The sequence below is a fragment of the Poromitra crassiceps genome (assembly GCF_964638095.1).
Source record: "Poromitra crassiceps genome assembly, chromosome: 1".
NCBI classification, from domain to species: Eukaryota; Metazoa; Chordata; class Actinopteri; order Beryciformes; family Melamphaidae; genus Poromitra; species Poromitra crassiceps.
The window spans coordinates 59,205,765-59,225,761 of NC_139623.1; the positions used below are offsets into that span (position 1 = coordinate 59,205,765).

At 43.9% G+C, this 19,997-nt stretch overlaps 1 protein-coding gene across 1 annotated transcript in view; it reads right to left on the minus strand.

The window, feature by feature from the left end:
* Window positions 1–19,997, minus strand: part of cdkal1 (CDK5 regulatory subunit associated protein 1-like 1) — a 689,646-nt gene that overhangs the window by 121,664 nt on the left and 547,985 nt on the right. Inside the window, exon 12 of the mRNA XM_083636399.1 lies at window positions 18,286–18,348. Within this exon, the coding sequence (XP_083492525.1) occupies window positions 18,286–18,348 (63 nt within the window). The remainder of the gene's footprint in view (window positions 1–18,285; window positions 18,349–19,997) is intronic.

Genomic DNA, 19,997 nt, shown 5'->3' on the forward strand with positions numbered 1-19,997 from the left:
TAACTTTGAGGTAACATTGACATACCACACACGAAATTGTTCGCAAACTTGTCCTCTCAAACACTGTCGAGCCAGTTTTCGTTTTTCGTTTGGGTTTTTTTTGTTATTCGTGTCAAAACATGCAGTGCGCCATGTAAAAATCCCCCCTGCTTTTTCCTCATTTAGCGCGAGAGAGCAGAGCACTGAGAGCAGAGCAGAGTAGCTGCAGCTGCGCTGGGCTGCGCCCCCCTCCCCCTCCCTCCTCTCTCTCTGCACAATCAAGTCAGTGGTGGAGTGCTTCTCAATGTGGGGTCAGGGGAGAGGATTCAAGATTCTCTGTTGTCTCTCTCAACCTAATATATATGGAATTCTGAACAAAATCATATCTAGGCTACATTAAAAAAAATCTGATTTGCATCTGAGAAACCAAATTTCATCATATTGGGGGTCCATGGCCCCAATGTGAACTAAATTAGGAGTCCTTAATATGAAAAAGGTTAAGAATGATTTACAGAAACACAATGCCATGGGTATTCCCTTTCCCTTCCTTTTATTTCTATTTATGATGAGGCAGGATTTGGTTTATCAATAATACATATAATTTCACCTTTTTTTCTCGACGCCCCTCCCACACACACACCCCCTCCCAAAAGTGTTAGACACACTGTTTTACATACATTCTATTCTGCTCCTCATGAATATCTATATATATTTTTAGGCTACATAAAGTAGTCTGTACACATGTTATAATGTATAAGCTCACAGAATAAACTTATGTATGACAGTATGAATAGATGTAGCCTACAAATAAGCAAATTGCCTGGATTATCATACATTGTTCTGATACAATACATTTTTAATTAGCCTGGCTTTTGACTATCTGACACATTGTTTTACACACCATCTATTGGTAAACATGGAGGAATTCATGTAGGCCAGGGATACTCAACTTGCTTTGACCAGGGGCCACTTTTGCAAAATGACAGGAGGCGAGGGGCCAGTTAATAAACTAAGATTAATAATATTATTTTCTTCTGTAGTGGATTGTAGTCCCTCCCCCATAACAATAAACAAGAAAAGTTAGAAATTCAGTTTGGTCACTTCAATTCAGTTCTCAAATCTGTTCAGAGTAAACCCTCTTCATAAATAAAGGCTCTCTCCAAAAAGAAAATGAATCAAACATCTCTTTTAGATGGGGGGCCAGTCATGGGCCGCATCTGGCCCCCGGGCCACAAGTTGAGTATCACTGATGTAGGCTATGCAGAGGCAGTGGAGGTGTGACCCATCTGACTTGGTCAATGTGAACTACAGTAAATGATCTTTGATTAAAGCTCCAATCCATAATTGCAGTATTATGCTCCAGTTAGCTGAACATCAATTTCAAATGCATTTTGAGACTATATAGAGGTTTCATGTTAAACAGAGCTGTATGTTAAGTTATCATGGGTTAGGAAAGTTGTAAAATACCTATTTCTAAGGCTAACTAAGTATCTGTGTAACTAGATCTGACATGTCTTGATAACTAAAACCTTTAATTTATGCTAAATGTTGGGTAATGCATACATTAACCATTTAATAGACAAATGTGGTCTAGATCAAGGTTTTTCAACTGGTGGGTCGGGACCCAAACATGGATCGCGGGGCCGTTTTGAGTGGGGGGTAAATTATAATTAAAAAAATCTGATCCCGCGCTTTTAAATTGAAGGACATACCTTGAAGCAACATATGTCCTACTATGGTGAAGGCATGGCCCGCCCGACTCTGCCTCTGATTGGCTTACCCTGATATTTTACCCTAACCTTAAAGCCCCATTATGTAAACTGTGCCCCCACAGTTACAGATGCCAATAAATGCTACACTTCCCTGTTTGTACATTCAGATATCAGCATTATTTTACTGTTTCGGTTTATACTCTACTTTGCTAACTCTCTGCTATCTCTGCAGTGCTTCATAACTGATTCGCTGGTCGTGGGAATAACTTCAAATATCCCTAAATGTTATTGTTGCGACTTCTTTTAGTGAAATAATTCAGATTCTTGAAACTTAATGAACATCACCAGTTTAACTTGTTTAAAAAACATATAGGCCTGTAATTAGTGGGTGGGCCAGCGGCAGGGCCACTGTTTGTATTTGCCAATATTGTTGTTCTTCTGGGAGGTTGGACTTCCCATGCATGAAAATAAACCAAACTTTGGACAAAGGTCCAGTCCCATGCCAAAACTTTGTCAACGCGAATTTGGCGCTAATAGTCCTGATGGTGGCGCTACAGTCTAAATTTTCAAAAATTGAAAATTCATAACAAATCAGGCATACACGCTACCGCTTTTCAACTTTCACCGAAATGTGGGCCCAAGTCAGGAGAAACGTTTGTATACTGCAACCGATGGCCAATTATGAAGTCCAAAGACTGCAAAACTGCAGAAACTGTTAAACTAATTAAACCCTACTCCTAGCAGCAGCTATAATTCAAGTTAAGTCTGCCTTTTTATTTCACTTGATATCAGGCCGCTATGCAGCCTTCAAATCTAGTTTGGTGGGGCTCTGGCGTCGTATTGTGTTGTGTGTGTAAGGTCTGTGTATTGATATGCATGTGTCCTGCACTCCGTTGGGATCCCAGCAGTGCACTCCACCAGTTTGAAGTTGATTGGATGAACAGTTCTCGAGATAAACCACTTTTTGTGTTCCCAGTAGGTGGCGCTATGCCAAATTGCATGGAATTTGGCACTGCACTGTGTTGGGTTCCTAGCAGCCTCCTCTCCAAGTTTGAAGTCGATTGGACGAATGGTCCATGAGATAAACCACTTTTTGCGTTGCCAGTAGGTGGCGCTATACCAAATTGCACCAAATACGCCACTGAATTCCATCACGTCTCCTAAGCGTACTCCCCCAGTTTGATGTCGATGAGATGAATTGTTCAAGATAAACCACTTTTTGTTTGCCAGTAGGTGGTGCTATGCTGAATTGCACGGAATTCGGCACTGCAATCCATCAGGTCCCCCTAAGCGCATTCCCCCAGTTTGAAGTCAATCGGACAAACGGTTCTCAAGATAAACCGCTTTTTGTGCTTGCCAGTAGGTGGCGCTGTGCCAAATAGCACAAAATTCGGGCACTGAACTCCATCAGGTCACCCAAAGCGCACTCCCCAAGTTTGAAGTCAATCCAACAAATGGTTCTCGAGATGAACCACTTTTTGTGTTTGCCAGTAGGTGGCGCTGTGTCGAATTGCACAAAATGTGTCACTGCACTCCATCAGGTCCCCCTAAACACACTCCCCAAGTTTGAAGTCGATCGGACAAGTGGTTCTCAAGATAAACTGCTTTTTGTGTTTGCCAATAGGTGGCGCTATGCTGAGTCTGTGTGTGTTTGGGGGTGGGCTGGCGTGGTATCAGACTTACTTTGACGCAAATTGTGACTGACACTGCCCGCGGCCCGCCAACCAATCCGACCTGGTGTGTGGACATGATGTGGTTTGCAGGACTTTCCAGGTGGTTTCCAGGACTTTCCATGTAGTTCCAGGATATTCCAGCACTTTCCAGGTGGTTCAAGGACTGTGCAACCTGCCCATGACCCTCCCCAGATAATAACCCACTGCCATGCACATTTTCAGCCCAATCCGACCTGGGGTGTGGGCATGAGGTCGTTTCAAGGTGGTTTCCAGGACTTTCCAGGTGTTTTCCAGGATTTTCCAGGTGGTTCAAGTACTGTGCAACCTGCCCATGACCTTGCCAAGATAATAACCCACAGCCATGCACATTTTCAGCCCAATCCGACCTGGGGTGTGGGCATGAGGTGGTTTCCAGGACTTTCCAGGTGGTTTCCAGGACTTTCCAGGATTTTCCAGGTGGTTCAAGTACTGTGCAACCTGCCCATGACCTTGCCCAGATAATAACCCACAGCCATGCAAATTTTCAGACCAATCCGGACTGGGGTGTGGGCATGAGGTGGTTTCCAGGACTTTCCAGGTGGTTTCCAGGACTTTCCAGGATTTTCCAGGTGGGTCAAGTATTGTGCAACCTGCCCATGACCTTGCCCAGATAATAACCCACAGCCATGCACATTTTCAGCCCAATTCAACCTGGGGTGTGGGCATGAGGTGGTTTCCAGGACTTTCCAGGTGGTTTCCAGGACTTTCCAGGATTTTCCAGGTGGTTCAAGTACTGTGCAACCTGCCCATGACCTTGCCCAGATAATAACCCACAGCCATGCACATTTTCAGCCCAATTCGACCTGGGGTGTGGGCATGAGGTGGTTTCCAGGACTTTCCAGGTGGTTTCCAGGACTTTCCAGGATTTTCCAGGTGGTTCAAGTACTGTGCAACCTGCCCATGACCTTGCCCAGATAATAACCCACAGCCATGCACATTTTCAGCCCAATTCGACCTGGGGTGTGGGCATGAGGTGGTTTCCAGGACTTTCCAGGTGGTTTCCAGGACTTTCCAGGATTTTCCAGGTGGTTCAAGTACTGTGCAACCTGCCCATGACCTTGCCCAGATAATAACCCACAGCCATGCACATTTTCAGCCCAATTCGACCTGGGGTGTGGGCATGAGGTGGTTTCCAGGACTTTCCAGGATTTTCCAGGTGGTTCAAGTACTGTGCAACCTGCCCATGACCTTGCCCAGATAATAACCCACAGCCATGCACATTTTCAGCCCAATCCGACTTGGGGTGTGGGCATGAGGTGGTTTCCAGGACTTTCCAGGTGGTTTCCAGGACTTTCCAGGATTTTCCAGGTGGTTCAAGTACTGTGCAACCTGCCCATGACCTTGCCCAGATAATAACCCACATCCATGCAAATTTTCAGCCCAATCGGAGCTGGGGTGTGGGCGTGAGGGGTGTTCCAAGACCTTCCAGGCATGAATTACATTTGACGTGAGGCCCACTTTTTCAGGCGTTTGGCAATGTAATGAGTGATTAATCCTAATTTCCCTTTAAAATTTGATTTAAAACAAAAAAATGCACGATTTTGGCCAGGACACTTTTGATTTGTTGTTTATTGGCCATATACTATTAAATATAACAAGATAGATGCATCATAAACTGTTAAAAATATGTTTTTCAGAAAAACACACAAACGGGTTTGTCCTCCCTATAATGTAACTGCAGGGCACGTGAGGCCTAGATGCATGCGGGTTCATTAGGCAGAAACATCAAGGGCCAGGGCACATGACCTCTGTGTGACCTCTGTGTGCTCCTATGACACACTCATAATTGCCATAGGGGTTAGACCACACATACACCAGAACGTAATAGAGGTCAACAGTCATGTGACCATTCTGTGATGTCATGGTTCCAGAAGAGTATTTCCCCGTTCATATTCTGCATTGAGATTTAGATTATTAGCCATAATGTCATAACCACCCAATGTAGACTTACCACGGGTCTTCCAGTGGGGAATCGATGGTATCTTCCTGGAGAAGCCAAAAAGCTGTAAGATATCATCCTTGTTTATTTAAAAAATATATATATTCAATGTCACAGAGAAGTACTGCAATACCCACAATTCGACAATGTAATATCGATGTCTTTGATTGGTGGAGCTCGCTGTATGGTCGTCTGTGATTGGTGGAGCATGCTGTCCACTGCCGTCATATCACTGCATTCATGAAAATCTGTGGCTAGGTTACTACGAACGCAGGTCATACCTTGCTGAGTAAAGGGCTAAAACCGCCACTAAGTGACTGAAACTATATTATGTTAACCAGTTCGAGTCAGGTTTTTTCCACGCTGGCACCCGTTTGAAGATCCGTTAACCGGTTGTTGTGGTACCTCCAAAGAAATGCTGCTATTAGATGCTAAAGTTAGCCAATTAGCCATTGAGCTAATGGTCTAATGGCGCCGTTCAAGACAGTTAGTCCTGACAGTCAGTGATGAATGATGAATAGTTTGACAGTTATTGAGAGTTGATTTGAGTTAATGAGTTATTAATTTGAGTTAGTGTGGACCAGTGACATCACTTTAACACTCAATAGTGCCTTTTAAACATGAAATCTGGATCATGTCAGGCTAGAGAGAGCAGGATATTTTCAGGTTTTGCCTTTCTAAACATGAGGGGTCTTTGTTAAGAAACAACTGGATATGAGCCGTTTTTTCTGCCAGTGGGCGGGGGGGGGGTGCGCGGTAGCATGTATCGAAAACAAGAAATGTGATAGGAAACAGCTTTAGCGAATTTGTAACCAAACTCCATTCAAAAACATGCCGTTTTAACAGAGTCCATTCCGACAACGAGGGGTGGCATTGTGCCAAAAATGAGGCAGTCAAAATAGTGGTCGCACCGTCGTCAATCACTGTGGGTGATTTATTTTACAAGTGGCATTCAAGTCATATCTGACTAGTTTTAAATGTATTTCTCCCCACAAAAGTTTGATAGCCTATCAGTCAGTCAGCTCCTATCCACTCCGCAGTGTGGACGCACAGTCACACAACATTGCCTGCCTCAAATGGCTGCCTCACACAATAGAATTGGCTGCATCACGTTAGCGACAAATCTGGAGACTTCCATGCCGTTTTAACGGAGTCCATTCCGACAACGAGGGGTGGCAATGTGCCAAAAATGAGCGCGATTGATTTGATTGATTGATCACTAGGCCTATGTCTCACTTTTTCTGACATGGATCAGCAGCGCAGCAGTAAGCTCTCTCCTCTCCTTGGTGTGATGGACCTGCCTGCCTGCATAGCGTTGGGATCCCTAGCTCTACCAAACAATTCAAAGCCGTTTGCAGCACTTGAGGAAACCGTGAGTTTGCTCGTTTAATTCGTTGATATAAGCGATTGCCCGAACGATTCATTAATTAATAAACTAGTGAACGTGAAGTGAAGTGAGTCACGAAGAGCCACACCCGCCCACTCAGACGGATCTGCGGATAATGACCTGCCACTGTTTAACTGCAGCTGCGATTGCGTGGAAGCGGATCTTATACCGGCGGTCGAGGTGAATAAGATACGGACTCGCGGGAGTGCGTGTAGGCCTGCTAATTGTTGTTTAACATGCAGGCCAACCGGCGTTATAATACGGATTCCACTGCATGTTAAGAAGTGGCTAATAACTGTCAAATTAAATGACAGACTTCAAAACCGTTTACAGTTTTCTGATATACTACTGATGTTCTAATGATACAAAGCTGGTTGAAAATGGGCGGAGTGTTCCTTTAGTTCGATATCCAACGCCAACTTTCACTAAGACTTCGTCATTGGTCACATAATGATCCAATTTAATTTTCAATATCAGCCTTAGAGTAGGTGCCTGTATTGTAGCACTGATTACCATGCTAACGTCTGACTCTGTGCTTACTGTATCCATTTCTGTGCATTTACGTGTGTCTGTCTACAAAGGATGTGGTGTTGCACGGATAATGCAAATTATAGTCCCCTGGGAGCAGTTCCATGCAATGTTTTGCTGTGTTTAGTGCTATTCTTAAGGCAAATGTTTCGTCTGGCACCGGCTGGATTAACGAATTATGTAGGTCCGTGTGTGTGTGTGTGTGTGCATGTGTTTGTGTGTGTGTGTGTGTGTGTGTGTGTGTGTGTGTGTGTGTTGTATAAGTCCCTGTTGTGTAACCAACAGATTGAGAACATTATGGCTATAGGCCTCCACTGTTACCATACGAGAAGGAGACCACACATTTCACTTCTCACTTCCATTTCGCTTTGTCTTTCATCAAACAGGAGAGTCATGATTAGGGCTGCACGATATTGGAAAAAACTGACATTGCGATATTCCCCGCCCCTGCGATATATATTGCGATATGAAAAAATACAGATTTTCACCAGATTACCAGAATAGCTCTATTTTAAAGAAAAGAATACTTCTAGAATGATTGGGATGATTTTGTAGAGGAGTCCATCTGATTTTGGAGGGGAAATTACCGTAGGTATTTTAATGTTTCTCAACCACTGGGCTGTCGCCTATACTGTAGGCCTCAGAGCGTCATCTATCAGGGTGCATACACATTTTGACCAATGGATTTCCATGACTTAGGCTACATACATGAAAAAGTGAGTGAGTTATGACATTCTACTTTAAAATGTCACTAGCCTACACTTCACTTAGTGTAATGCAGCCTTTAAAACCAGGGAAAGACAACATGTATGCTGTATCACCATATTACCATATCCAACATCTAAGACCATATAGTCTCATATCACAATATTGATATACAATTGATATATTGCCCACCCCTAATATTGAGTGCCAGAATCTACCTCCCAATGATGCTATTTGCAGAAAAACATTAGATTTCATTGATTATAATCACTGCTTTCAACTTCTTTCGTTCTTCTAACGTTTCAATAAATCAACAATGAAACACCCCTGCCACTTTACACACTTGATCTGACCCCCCGGAAACCCCCTCCATAAACGACCAAGTGGTACACTCCGCATCTGCGGAGTTCCGGTTTTTGAGCGCATGCAGGCTGGCAGTACAGAGAGACGAGGATTCACATGCAGCCGACCGGTGACAAACAATTAATTCGTGAAAAGTAATAAATATACATTTAATTGCCCAGATATGTCTCTTCTCTTTTTATTTTCACTGACATGTTTTGTGTAAATAAGTCGCTATGTATGATTAACTCTACCGTAACGTTACTGCTATCATGTGATGCAACATCAGAGACTTGAAGGGGAGAGACAGCCAGAGTGATAACACGGACAACTTCTCAGTAATCACTTTAGCCTTCGTGTCATAAGTTGCGGTCTTGCTTCTTGGTGTTTCAAGAGTAAATATCTCCACTCCACGGACATGTTGAGTTACAGCAGCCAGCCTGCTGTATGCGAGTGCGCTGCAAACTGTGGACAAGTCCGCCTCCGCAATCACATCGTTTACAGACGGGCTACTGTCAGCAACGCAACATAAGCAAAAGATAATTCAATTTAGGTCTCTGTGCATGTTTGTTGTGTTGAAGCTAAGCACTAAATGAGTGAGTACAGTAGCGGGGCGTCTCTCTCCTTTGAGAGAGCCTGCATTTCACTCAGTAGGCTACCCCTAAAGTGAGAGTTTATCAAGCAACATGACGAGTTAATTTGCTTTTGACATCGCACGTCCTGCGATGTGACTATCGCGCATGCGCACATTGCGATGACGATGTGTAAACGATATATCGTGCAGCCCTAGTCATGATGTCTCAGAATGAACAGGCACAGACACAGGAGACAGACAGGAGAGTCATGATGTCTCAGAATGGACAGGCACAGACACAGGAGACAGACAGGAGAGTCATGATGTCTCAGAATGGACAGGCACAGACACAGGAGACAGACAGGAGAGACATGATGTCTCAGAATGGACAGGCACAGACACAGGAGACAGACAGGAGAGACATGATGTCTCAGAATGGACAGGCACAGACACAGGAGACAGACAGGAGAGTCATGATGTCTCAGAATGGACAGGCACAGACACAGGAGACAGACAGGAGAGTCATGATGTCTCAGAATGGACAGGCACAGACACAAGAGACAGACAGGAGAGTCATGATGTCTCAGAATGGACAGGCACAGACACAGGAGACAGACAGTAGAGACATGATGTCTCAGAATGGACAGGCACAGACACAGGAGACAGACAGGAGAGTCATGATGTCTCAGAATGGACAGGCACAGACACAGGAGACAGACAGGAGAGTCATGATGTATCAGAATGGACAGGCACAGACACAGGAGACAGACAGGAGAGTCATGATGTCTCAGAATGGACAGACACAGACACAGGAGACAGACAGGAGAGTCATGATGTCTCAGAATGGACAGGCACAGACACAGGAGACAGACAGGAGAGTCATGATGTCTCAGAATGGACAGGCACAGACACAGGAGACAGACAGGAGAGTCATGATGTCTCAGGCACAGACACAGGAGACAGACAGGAGAGTCATGATGTCTCAGAATGGACAGGCACAGACACAGGAGACAGACAGGAGAGTCATGATGTCAGAATGAACAGGCACAGACACAGGAGACAGACAGGAGAGTCATGATGTCTCAGAATGGACAGGCACAGACACAGGAGACAGACAGGAGAGTCATTATGTCAGAATGAACAGGCACAGACACAGGAGACAGACAGGAGAGTCATGATGTCTCAGAATGGACAGGCACAGACACAGGAGACAGACAGGAGAGTCATGATGTCTCAGAATGGACAGGCACAGACACAGGAGACAGACAGGAGAGTCACAATGTCTCAGAATGAACAGGCACAGACACAGGAGACAGACAGGAGAGACATGCTGTCTCAGAATGGACAGGCACAGACACAGGAGACAGACAGGAGAGTCATGATGTCTCAGAATGGACAGGCACAGACACAGGAGACAGACAGGAGAGTCATGATGTCTCAGAATGGACAGGCACAGACACAGGAGACAGACAGGAGAGTCATGATGTCTCAGAATGGACAGGCACAGACACAGGAGACAGACAGGAGAGACATGCTGTCTCAGAATGGACAGGCACAGACACAGGAGACAGACAGGAGAGACATGATGTCTCAGAATGGACAGGCACAGACACAGGAGACAGACAGGAGAGACATGATGTCTCAGAATAGACAGACACAGACACAGGAGACAGACAGGAGAGACATGCTGTCTCAGAATGGACAGGCACAGACACAGGAGACAGACAGGAGAGACATGATGTCTCAGAATGGACAGGCACAGACACAGGAGACAGACAGGAGAGACATGCTGTCTCAGAATAGCAGACACAGACACAGGAGACAGACAGGAGGGACATGCTGTCTCAGAATGGACAGGCACAGACACAGGAGACAGACAGGAGAGACATGATGTCTCAGACTGGACAGGCACAGGAGACAGACAGGAGAGACATGATGTCTCAGACTGGACAGGCACAGACACAGGAGACAGACAGAAGAGACATGATGTCTCAGAATGAACAGGCACAGACACAGGAGACAGACAGAAGAGACATGATGTCTCAGAATGAACAGGCACATTGTCTCAGAATGGACAGGCACAGACACAGGAGACAGACAGGAGAGACATGATGTCCTAAGAATGGACAGGCACAGACACAGGAGACAGACAGGAGAGACATGATGTCTCAGAATGGACAGGCACAGACACAGGAGACAGACAGGAGAGTCATGATGTCTCAGAATGGACAGGCACAGACACAGGAGACAGACAGGAGAGACATGATGTCTCAGAATGGACAGGCACAGACACAGGAGACAGACAGGAGAGACATGATGTCTCAGAATGGACAGGCACAGACACAGGAGACAGACAGGAGAGACATGATGTCTCAGACTGGACAGGCACAGACACAGGAGAAAGACAGGAGATACATGATGTCTCAGACTGGACAGGCACAGACACAGGAGACAGACAGAAGAGACATGATGTCTCAGACTGGACAGGCACAGACACAGGAGACAGACAGGAGAGACATGATGTCTCAGACTGGACAGGCACAGACACAGGAGACAGACAGAAGAGACATGATGTCTCAGAATGAACAGGCACAGACACAGGAGACAGACAGAAGAGACATTATGTCTCAGAATGAACAAGCACATTGTCTCAGAATGGACAGGCACAGACACAGGAGACAGACAGGAGAGACATGATGTGTCAGAATGGACAGGCACAGACACAGGAGACAGACAGGAGTCATGATGTCTCAGAATGGACAGGCACAGACACAGGAGACAGACAGGAGAGTCATGATGTCTCAGAATGGACAGGCACAGACACAGGAGACAGACAGGAGAGTCATGATGTCTCAGAATGAACAGGCACAGACACAGGAGACAGACAGGAGAGACATGATGTCTCAGAATGGACAGGCACAGACACAGGAGACAGACAGGAGAGACATGCTGTGTCAGAATGGACAGGCACAGACACAGGAGACAGACAGGAGAATCATGATGTCTCAGAATGGACAGGCACAGACACAGGAGACAGACAGGAGAGACATGATGTCTCAGAATGAACAGGTGGAGATATACATAGTGGAGAGATGGGTTTTAGAGAGCGTGGCAAGGAAAATAAGTCGGCATAACTGCAATGTCCCTCTCTCCTAATCTCTCTCTCCTCCCGTTCGCTCTCTCTCTCCTGTTTCTCTCTGTCTCTCTCTCCCTGAATAGTCTACTGATTAACAGAGGAGAAAGTGAGGCAAGCCAGTGAAAAGAGTAAATGTCAAGTTAGAGAAAGATGGAGGTTAGCCGCTCATGACAATGCCAAACAACAGCGGCAGAAAGAAAATCTCATTCTGGAAAATAAAAGTAATTAAGATGCTAAACAAAAAAAGCAGCATGCTAATTGTTCACTTTAGCTACGTGCAGGAAAAAGGGATAACTTGATTTGTTGAGAGAAAGAAAGAGAGGGGAAATGTTAAAGACTAATTAATGTTTTTTTTCCTTTTCTTCAAATGATAAATAATTATGTCAAGTTTTATGAGGCAAACTGAGATTTCAGTCAAATTGAAGGGAGGGCGTTTTACAGAGTATAATTACAGTGTTTGTTCCCTTTGCAAATGCCTGGTCTTCCTCTCTCGTCGGTCTCTCTCTTTGTCATCATCCTCTCTTTTTCATCCAGTCTCTGTGTGGCTGACAGCTTGTCCCTCCTCTCTTGCCGTAGGGAAAACTGTCACCATTGTCATTCAGGCCTGTGAACACAGCTTGGTGTGTGTGTGTGTGTGTGTGTGTGTGTGTGTGTGTGTGTGCGTGTGTGTGGCGGGGAGGGGGGGGGGGTGCAGGATCCCGATATCACAATTATTTTTCATGTTGGTTAAAGACTATTTTGCAAGTTACTGAACAGTACAACTAGGGCTCTGCAATATGGACCTAAAATCATATCTGTGTATTTTTAAGCTGAATGGCGATACACTTCTTGGTATTTTGCAGTGTTGTCCACGACTCGGATTTGAGTCCGACTCAAGTCAAATTTTCAGGACTTGTTACTCGACTTGGACTTAAAGGGATAGTTCAGTTTGTTTGAAGTGGGGTCCTATCAGCTAGTTCCATACACTAACTGAAATAGGTACAGTGTTCTGGACGCTGAGCACACAGTCTATCGAGACAACAGCACTCTGAAGCAACAGCCTCCACAGCTCTGTCTCTCTAGTACACGGGGCCAAGAACTAAAACGTAATTTAGCCACCTAAAACAACGGCCACCTAAACAAATCAATATCAGTGTACATGCACGCTCTATTTTGACAATTTTCAGTGCTTTACTTTACTGTCAAACAGCCCTCTCATTCGACACTATTTCCTCCTAACCGTAGAACTACCGTATTCCTCCGCTAAACGCCTGACGTCATGGCATCATCTGAAAACAAGCTAATCCTAGTACTCAATGAGCACATTATGTAAACACTGAAAAATACAAGTGTTTACTCCTTAAACCTTGAGTTTGGATGAAAAAGAGGCTGTTTGCTTATTCATGACAAAACTATACAACACTTGACTCACTTCAAAACAAAAGAAAAGCAAGAACCTGCACGCAAAACACAAGGCTCCAAAATGGCTCAGTGGGTTAGACCAGTGGTCCCCAACCACCGGGCCGCGGACCGGTACCGGGCCGCAACGGATTTGGTACCGGGCCGCGAGCCGGTCCAAATAAATAAATAAATAAACAATTATAAACATAGGCTATAATATTATAGGCTGTGTGTGGTACAGTAGTTGAAACATAGTTTCAAGTTCACATTTATTTATGTTTGTAGTTAAAACAAAAACATAAATACTGTATAGGCTACATACAGTACAACACAAAAGGCTGTTATTTTATGTTACCCTTTGTCGCCACCTGGTGAGTAAATATATATGTAACTAAAACCATTAAAATTGACAACCGGTCCAAGACTTCTTTTTCCATGTATCTACTGGTCCTTGGCACAAAAAAGGTTGGGAACCACTGGGTTAGACAGTCAAGGCCTTGGAAAGAGTCTGTCAGTGTGTGTGTGTGTGTGTGTGTGTGTGTGTGTGTGTGTGCGTGCGTGCACGTGTGTGTGTCCGTGCGTGTGTGTGTGTGTGTGTGTGTGTGCACGTGTGTGTGTGTGTGTGTGTGTGTGTGTGTGTGTGTGTGAGAGTGCGTGTGTGTGTGTGTGTGTGTGTGTGTGTGTGTGTGTGTGCGTGTGTGTGTGTGTGTGTGTGAGTGCGTGTGTATGTGTGTGTGTGTGTGTGTGTGCGTGTGTGCGTGTGTGCGTGCGTGTGTGAGTGTGTGTGTGTGTGTGTGTGTGTGTGTGCGTGTGCGTGCGTGAGTGCGTGAGTGAGTGCGTGCGTGCACGTGTGTGTGTCCAGTAGGGGTGGGGGGAAAAATCGATTCACCTAAGTATCGCGATTTTTAATGTCACGATTTTTTGGATCGATCTTTTATTCCAGAATCGATAATCGCAAATTAAAAAAAAAAAAAAAAAAAAAAAAAAAAAAAAATTGGGTGCTTGCAGTCAGGCCACTCACTGAACAGCAGGCCAGGCGCCGCCTACTGGTTTACTAGTGGTTTTATTACTTTATTAGTTAGTCTGAAGTAATAATTACACTTCAGGGTTAAAGTGGGTGCATCTCATTGTAAAATTAGACTTCAAACGGCCCAAATCTGGCTTCAAACGGCCCAAATTTCACGCACGTTGGCCCATATCGGCCTGGCCTGCTTGGTATCTAATGCCCGGCCTGAATTATGATCCCAGTCCGCCCCTGTTTTTAACTATATCGCCCAGCCCTACTCATAATATACAGTCTCTAGTGTATGATTCAACTTTTCCCATGTTCTAATCTAGTAACAAACTGAAAAAAGAAAAGAAAAAAATAAACAAAAATCGCAATAAATCGTAATATCGAATCGCAATAATCGTAGAATCGCAATACTTAAGAATCGCAATATAAATCGAATCGGCACCCAAGAATCGTGATAGTATCGAATCGGGAGATAAGTGAATCGCCACAGCCCTAGTGTCCAGTGTGGGGGCCTTGGCCCCAGACAAAGTGCTCTGCCAGCTTTCTGCCCACTGGTCTTTTCAGTGCTGATGGATGGGCCTTGTTCAGCACCATCTGGCCATAGGATACTTCACATTAATCATCACACACACACACACACACACACACACACACACACACACACACACACACACACACACACACACACACACACAAGCAAACATCTCAGTCACACATGATCACAGGCACAGCATTGTTTAATATGCAGACAGACTGAAAGAAAGAAAGAAAGAAAGAAAGAAAGAAAGAAAGAAAGAAAGAAAGAAAGAAAGAAAGAAAGGTTGCTTGTGTTGGGATGATAGCATGGAGATAACACCCCCCAACCTAAATGCACCTAAATGAGGATATGTGTTGGGAAATTGCCACATGACTTGTGCAGTGAAATAGCCGCTGCATGTGAGAATTGTTTCTATTTGTTAAGCGCCTTGAGAGAACTCTTGCTATGATTTGTGGCTACTATATAGTTTATATCATCATCATCATCATCATCATCAGTATATAAATGGGAGCTAGGGCTCTGTCTGTCTGTTTGTTTCTCTGTCACACTGTGATGTCATAAATTCCACTGTGACATCATCAGTGATGTCATAAATCCCACTGTGACATCATCAGTGATGTCAAAAATCCCAGTGATGTAGAGATGCGCGGACTGTAGTTATAAGCGCAGATGGGTTGCGGGCGGGTGAAATGATGTATCATTAATGAGGAACATTAATCTGAATTACCTAATCTAGTCTATAAATGTAATTTAAGCTTTATTTTTCGTCAGGCACATGTTAGCCGACTATATACTGTAGTTAGAAAGCAAGTAACCCCGATTGTCCCAAAGCAGTGTAAACAAATAGCCATGTGTCAACGTTCGATGGGAATATGCCTGCTCTTACTCCTTATATGGTCAGTGATGTAACCAGAATGACGAACGTCAAACAGGAGTCTCCACTGAAGACACGTTGGGAGAGAAGACGCGGCGCACTAGTATTATTTTCCCATACAGGTCAATCCAGTCTTGATCTAAACTTAAAGCTATAGCATTAGCCTCGTATGCTACATGGGCATGTGCTGGACTGGATTATAATACAGCATGGAAGTTTATTTGGAGTGGACTGCAGCGATCGCACCGACGGCAGCAGAAACAGTAAGTTCATCTACCCAAATCGCGCATCTCTGTCTACAGTGATGTCATAAATCCCACTGTGACATTTCAAGTGATGTCATAAATCCCACTGTGACATCACCAGTGATGTCATAAATCCCACTCATGAAATCCCACTGAGACATCATCAGTGACAGACAGACAGGCATACAGACAGACAGACAGGCATACAGACAGACAGACAGACAGACAGACAGACAGACAGACAGGCAGACAGACAGACAGACAGACAGACAGACAGAGAGAGAAAGAGACTAGGAGACATTCATTCTATCCAAAAAAGGACTGGCCAAAAACTGGAGTTTTGCCATTTGAGATAATAGTAGTAAAATATGTTTGCTGTGTCAAGAGCTCTGCAAAATCCTATTTACGTCCTTAGAGCTTGTTTCTGTCCTTAGAGCTTGTTTATGTCCTTAGAGCTTGTTTATGTCCTTAGAGCTTGTTTCTGTCGTTAGAGCTTGTTTCTGTCCTTAGAGCTTGCAGATGTTTGGAAGATGATGAGACTTTTTTTTTTCTTTTTTTTTTTTACAAAATGGCAAGTCTGTTTGACAGATGAAGCATCACTGTAACTCCACATTATTCCCTCCTCAGGGGAGCCCATGTTTGTAAAAATCACATGAGCCGGCCAGTAAAAGACCAAACCAATACTTACTGTTTACTGTTCGCAAATACTAAGCATCTCATTCAGATGCAAAAGTTGTTCATACATTATAAAGATGTTCTAACTTTACTTGGTTTTAGCACATTCTCTGTTTGTGTCTGTATGATATGTACTAGCCTGTGTGTGTATGTTGTGTGTGGATATGTGTGTTTTCAGTGCGTGGGAGACATGCATGCACGCCTGCCGCAGTGAATACCTGATCTCTTTCATATCCTATAAATTAGCGCGTGCCGCAGAGGCTAACGCGACTTAGCGGTACGAGGTCCACAGGTAAAACATATTAAAATGTCTGCGGGCTGAGTGACAGTCTGACAGCTGCTGTAAACACTGCAATTACATTGAGTCTTCAATGACATGTGAATGAGTGACATGTGAATGAGTGGCGTGGGACTGAATGAGTGGCGTGGGACTGTTGGATGGAAACTGAGTGTCTTTAGAGAAAAACACTTCAGACTAAAAGGCATTTGACTGCGAGTACCGCAGGGATGGCATCTTTTTGTAGGCTTACCCAGAAGTCCCTGCACTTCCTGTTTCCTATGTGTAAAAGTCAATGGGATTTTTGTATGGGAATTTCGGGTAAATGCATAAAATAAGGTCTGTGGTTAGCAAAGCTTTATGAAAGAGCAAACTTTGTGTTCAGCAGGATTTACAGTTATGGCTGAAAATGACAACAGAAATAAAATAAACAAGCTTGTTGATACGGCAGTTGTCTACCGCGAAGTGAGTGCTGTTGTTAACACGATGTCACTGTCATTCGGTCTATGAGTGTGTCAATGAGTGTGTCTATGAGTGTGTCTATGAGTGTGTCTATGAGTGTGTCTATGAGTGTCTATGAGTGTGTCTATGAGTGTGTCTATGAGTGTGTCTATGAGTGTGCAAGGTTTGACTGATTCCTAGACAGGTCAAAGACAAACATGGTCTCTGAAGACTAGGCATGGGTCGATTTCCGGTTTTACCGGTTCGGTTCGGTGTACGAGCCCAAACCGGTTTGATCACGTGCGAACCGAAAAAAAACTAAAAAAAATCTTTTTTTTTTTTTTTTTTTGCCAGTCCATTCTGATTGCACTATTGTTCGTATTAGCCTCTTCTCAAGTTGCACTAGTATGCAAAAGTCTTATTTTGTTTATTATGTTGATTTTTGAAGAAAAGTTAAGCTGAATAGTTATGAGAAATAAATACAGGGTGTGTTTGTTACACAGGTGTCCTGCTTCTTTTTATTCAGTATCATTGCTGGTTGACAATACCAGCTTAGAGGTGTATTATCGCTATCAGGTGGACTGAAGTTGCACTACAGACAGTTATGGGCCACACTCGGGAGCCCTGCTTAATTTTTTTTTTTTTTTTTTTAATTACAAAAAAATCGGTATACCGGTTTGATCCGGTTTAGACGGCAATATCGAACCGGTTTTTAAATTTTCAAACCGACCCAGCCCTACTGAAGACAGACATGCATATTCATTCATACATGAAGAAATGCCAAACAGGGGAGTGATGCCTGGAGACAGGTAGAGAGATGTCCTACCTTGTGGTCGTAGGGGTTGTAGGAGTGGAAGAGTTGAGACAGCTCTTTAGTCCTCTGCTTCTTCTGTGCAAAGTGAAAGAAGGAAACCAAAGATCAGAAATTGGACGTTTCAAAGCCACACCAAACCACTCCAAATAGATGACCAAATATATCATCCATCACTAGTACACATCACAGTATCCATTAATGAAGTGAAAAGATGATATACCACGTTATGAACTACTTAGTCGACAGTCAAAACCAGAGGCAATCTGTCACATACAGTAAGAAAAAGATCTTATGGACATGTGTTCAAGAACTGAACACATGAGGATTTAAATAGCTATTGGATGAACAGTTTAAAAAAGCATCAATCTATCAAGGATCTGCAAAAAGAAATATAGCAGACAGTGATTATGCTTCAAGTATTCCTGCGCTATCTCCAAATGGTCAACTTTTAAGGAATCGGGTTGACAGGCATTTATTTCTGATACTGCAATGCAGTTCAGTCCCCCCCCCCCCCCCCCCCCCCCCCCACCACACACGCACGCACGCACATACACACACACACACGCACGTACGTACGTACGTACTAGGGCTGTGGCGATTCACTTATCTCCCGATTCGATACTATCACGATTCTTGGGTGCCGATTCGATTTATATTGCAATTCTTAAGTATTGCGATTCTACGATTATTGCGATTCGATATTACGATTTATTGCGATTTTTGTTTATTTTTTTCTTTTATTTTTTCAGTTTGTTTGCTTTTTTACACTAGATTAGAACATGGGAAAAGTTTAATCATACACTAGAGACTGTATATTATATCATGAGTAGGGCTGGGCAATATAGTTAAAAACAGGGGCGGACTGGGATCATAATTCAGGCCGGGCATTAGATACCAAGCAGGCCAGGCCGATATGGGCCGACGCGCGTGAAATTTGGGCCGTTTGAAGCCCAATTTGGGCCGTTTGAAGCCAGATTTGGGCCGTTTGAAGTCCAATTTTACAATGAGATGCACCCACTTTAACCCTGAAGTGTAATTATTACTTCAGACTAACTAATAAAGTAATAAAACCACTAGTAAACCAGTAGGCGGCGTCTGGCCTGCGGCCTGACTGCAAATCAAATCAAAATCAAGCACCCAAATTTTTTTTTTTTTTTTGCGATTATCGATTCTGGAATAAAAGATTGATTAAAAAAATCGTGACATTAAAAATCGCGATACTTAGGTGAATCGATTTTTTCCCCCACCCCTAGTACGTACGTATGTACGTACGCACACACGCGCGCACACACACATAATCAAGAATCTGTAAGAGTGGGGAATGCAATCACTTGTCAACAACACTAATGAAAAGTACTGTATACAGTGTTTTTAACAGGCTTCTGCACAACAATCATGATCTGAAATATTGTTAATTCCATAAATTGTCTTCAGTTTGTATAGCATCATAAAAAAGAACGGACATACGTAACAACGTTTTACTCATGTTAACTTAGTAGGTCTCTTGACGAGTTAACTCGTCAAAAAAAAAAAAACGGTTGACTGCCGTCGACGAGTTAACTCGTCAAATTTTATTTTTATTTTTTTTGACGGTGGGACGTGGATCAAACCCTTTTACATCTCCTATAAAAATATGGGAGCTATTGAATGTGTATAACCTATTTTACCGACCCACTAAGTGGCGACAGTGCTCTCCAGACTAGAGAAAGTCAAGCAAAAACAGC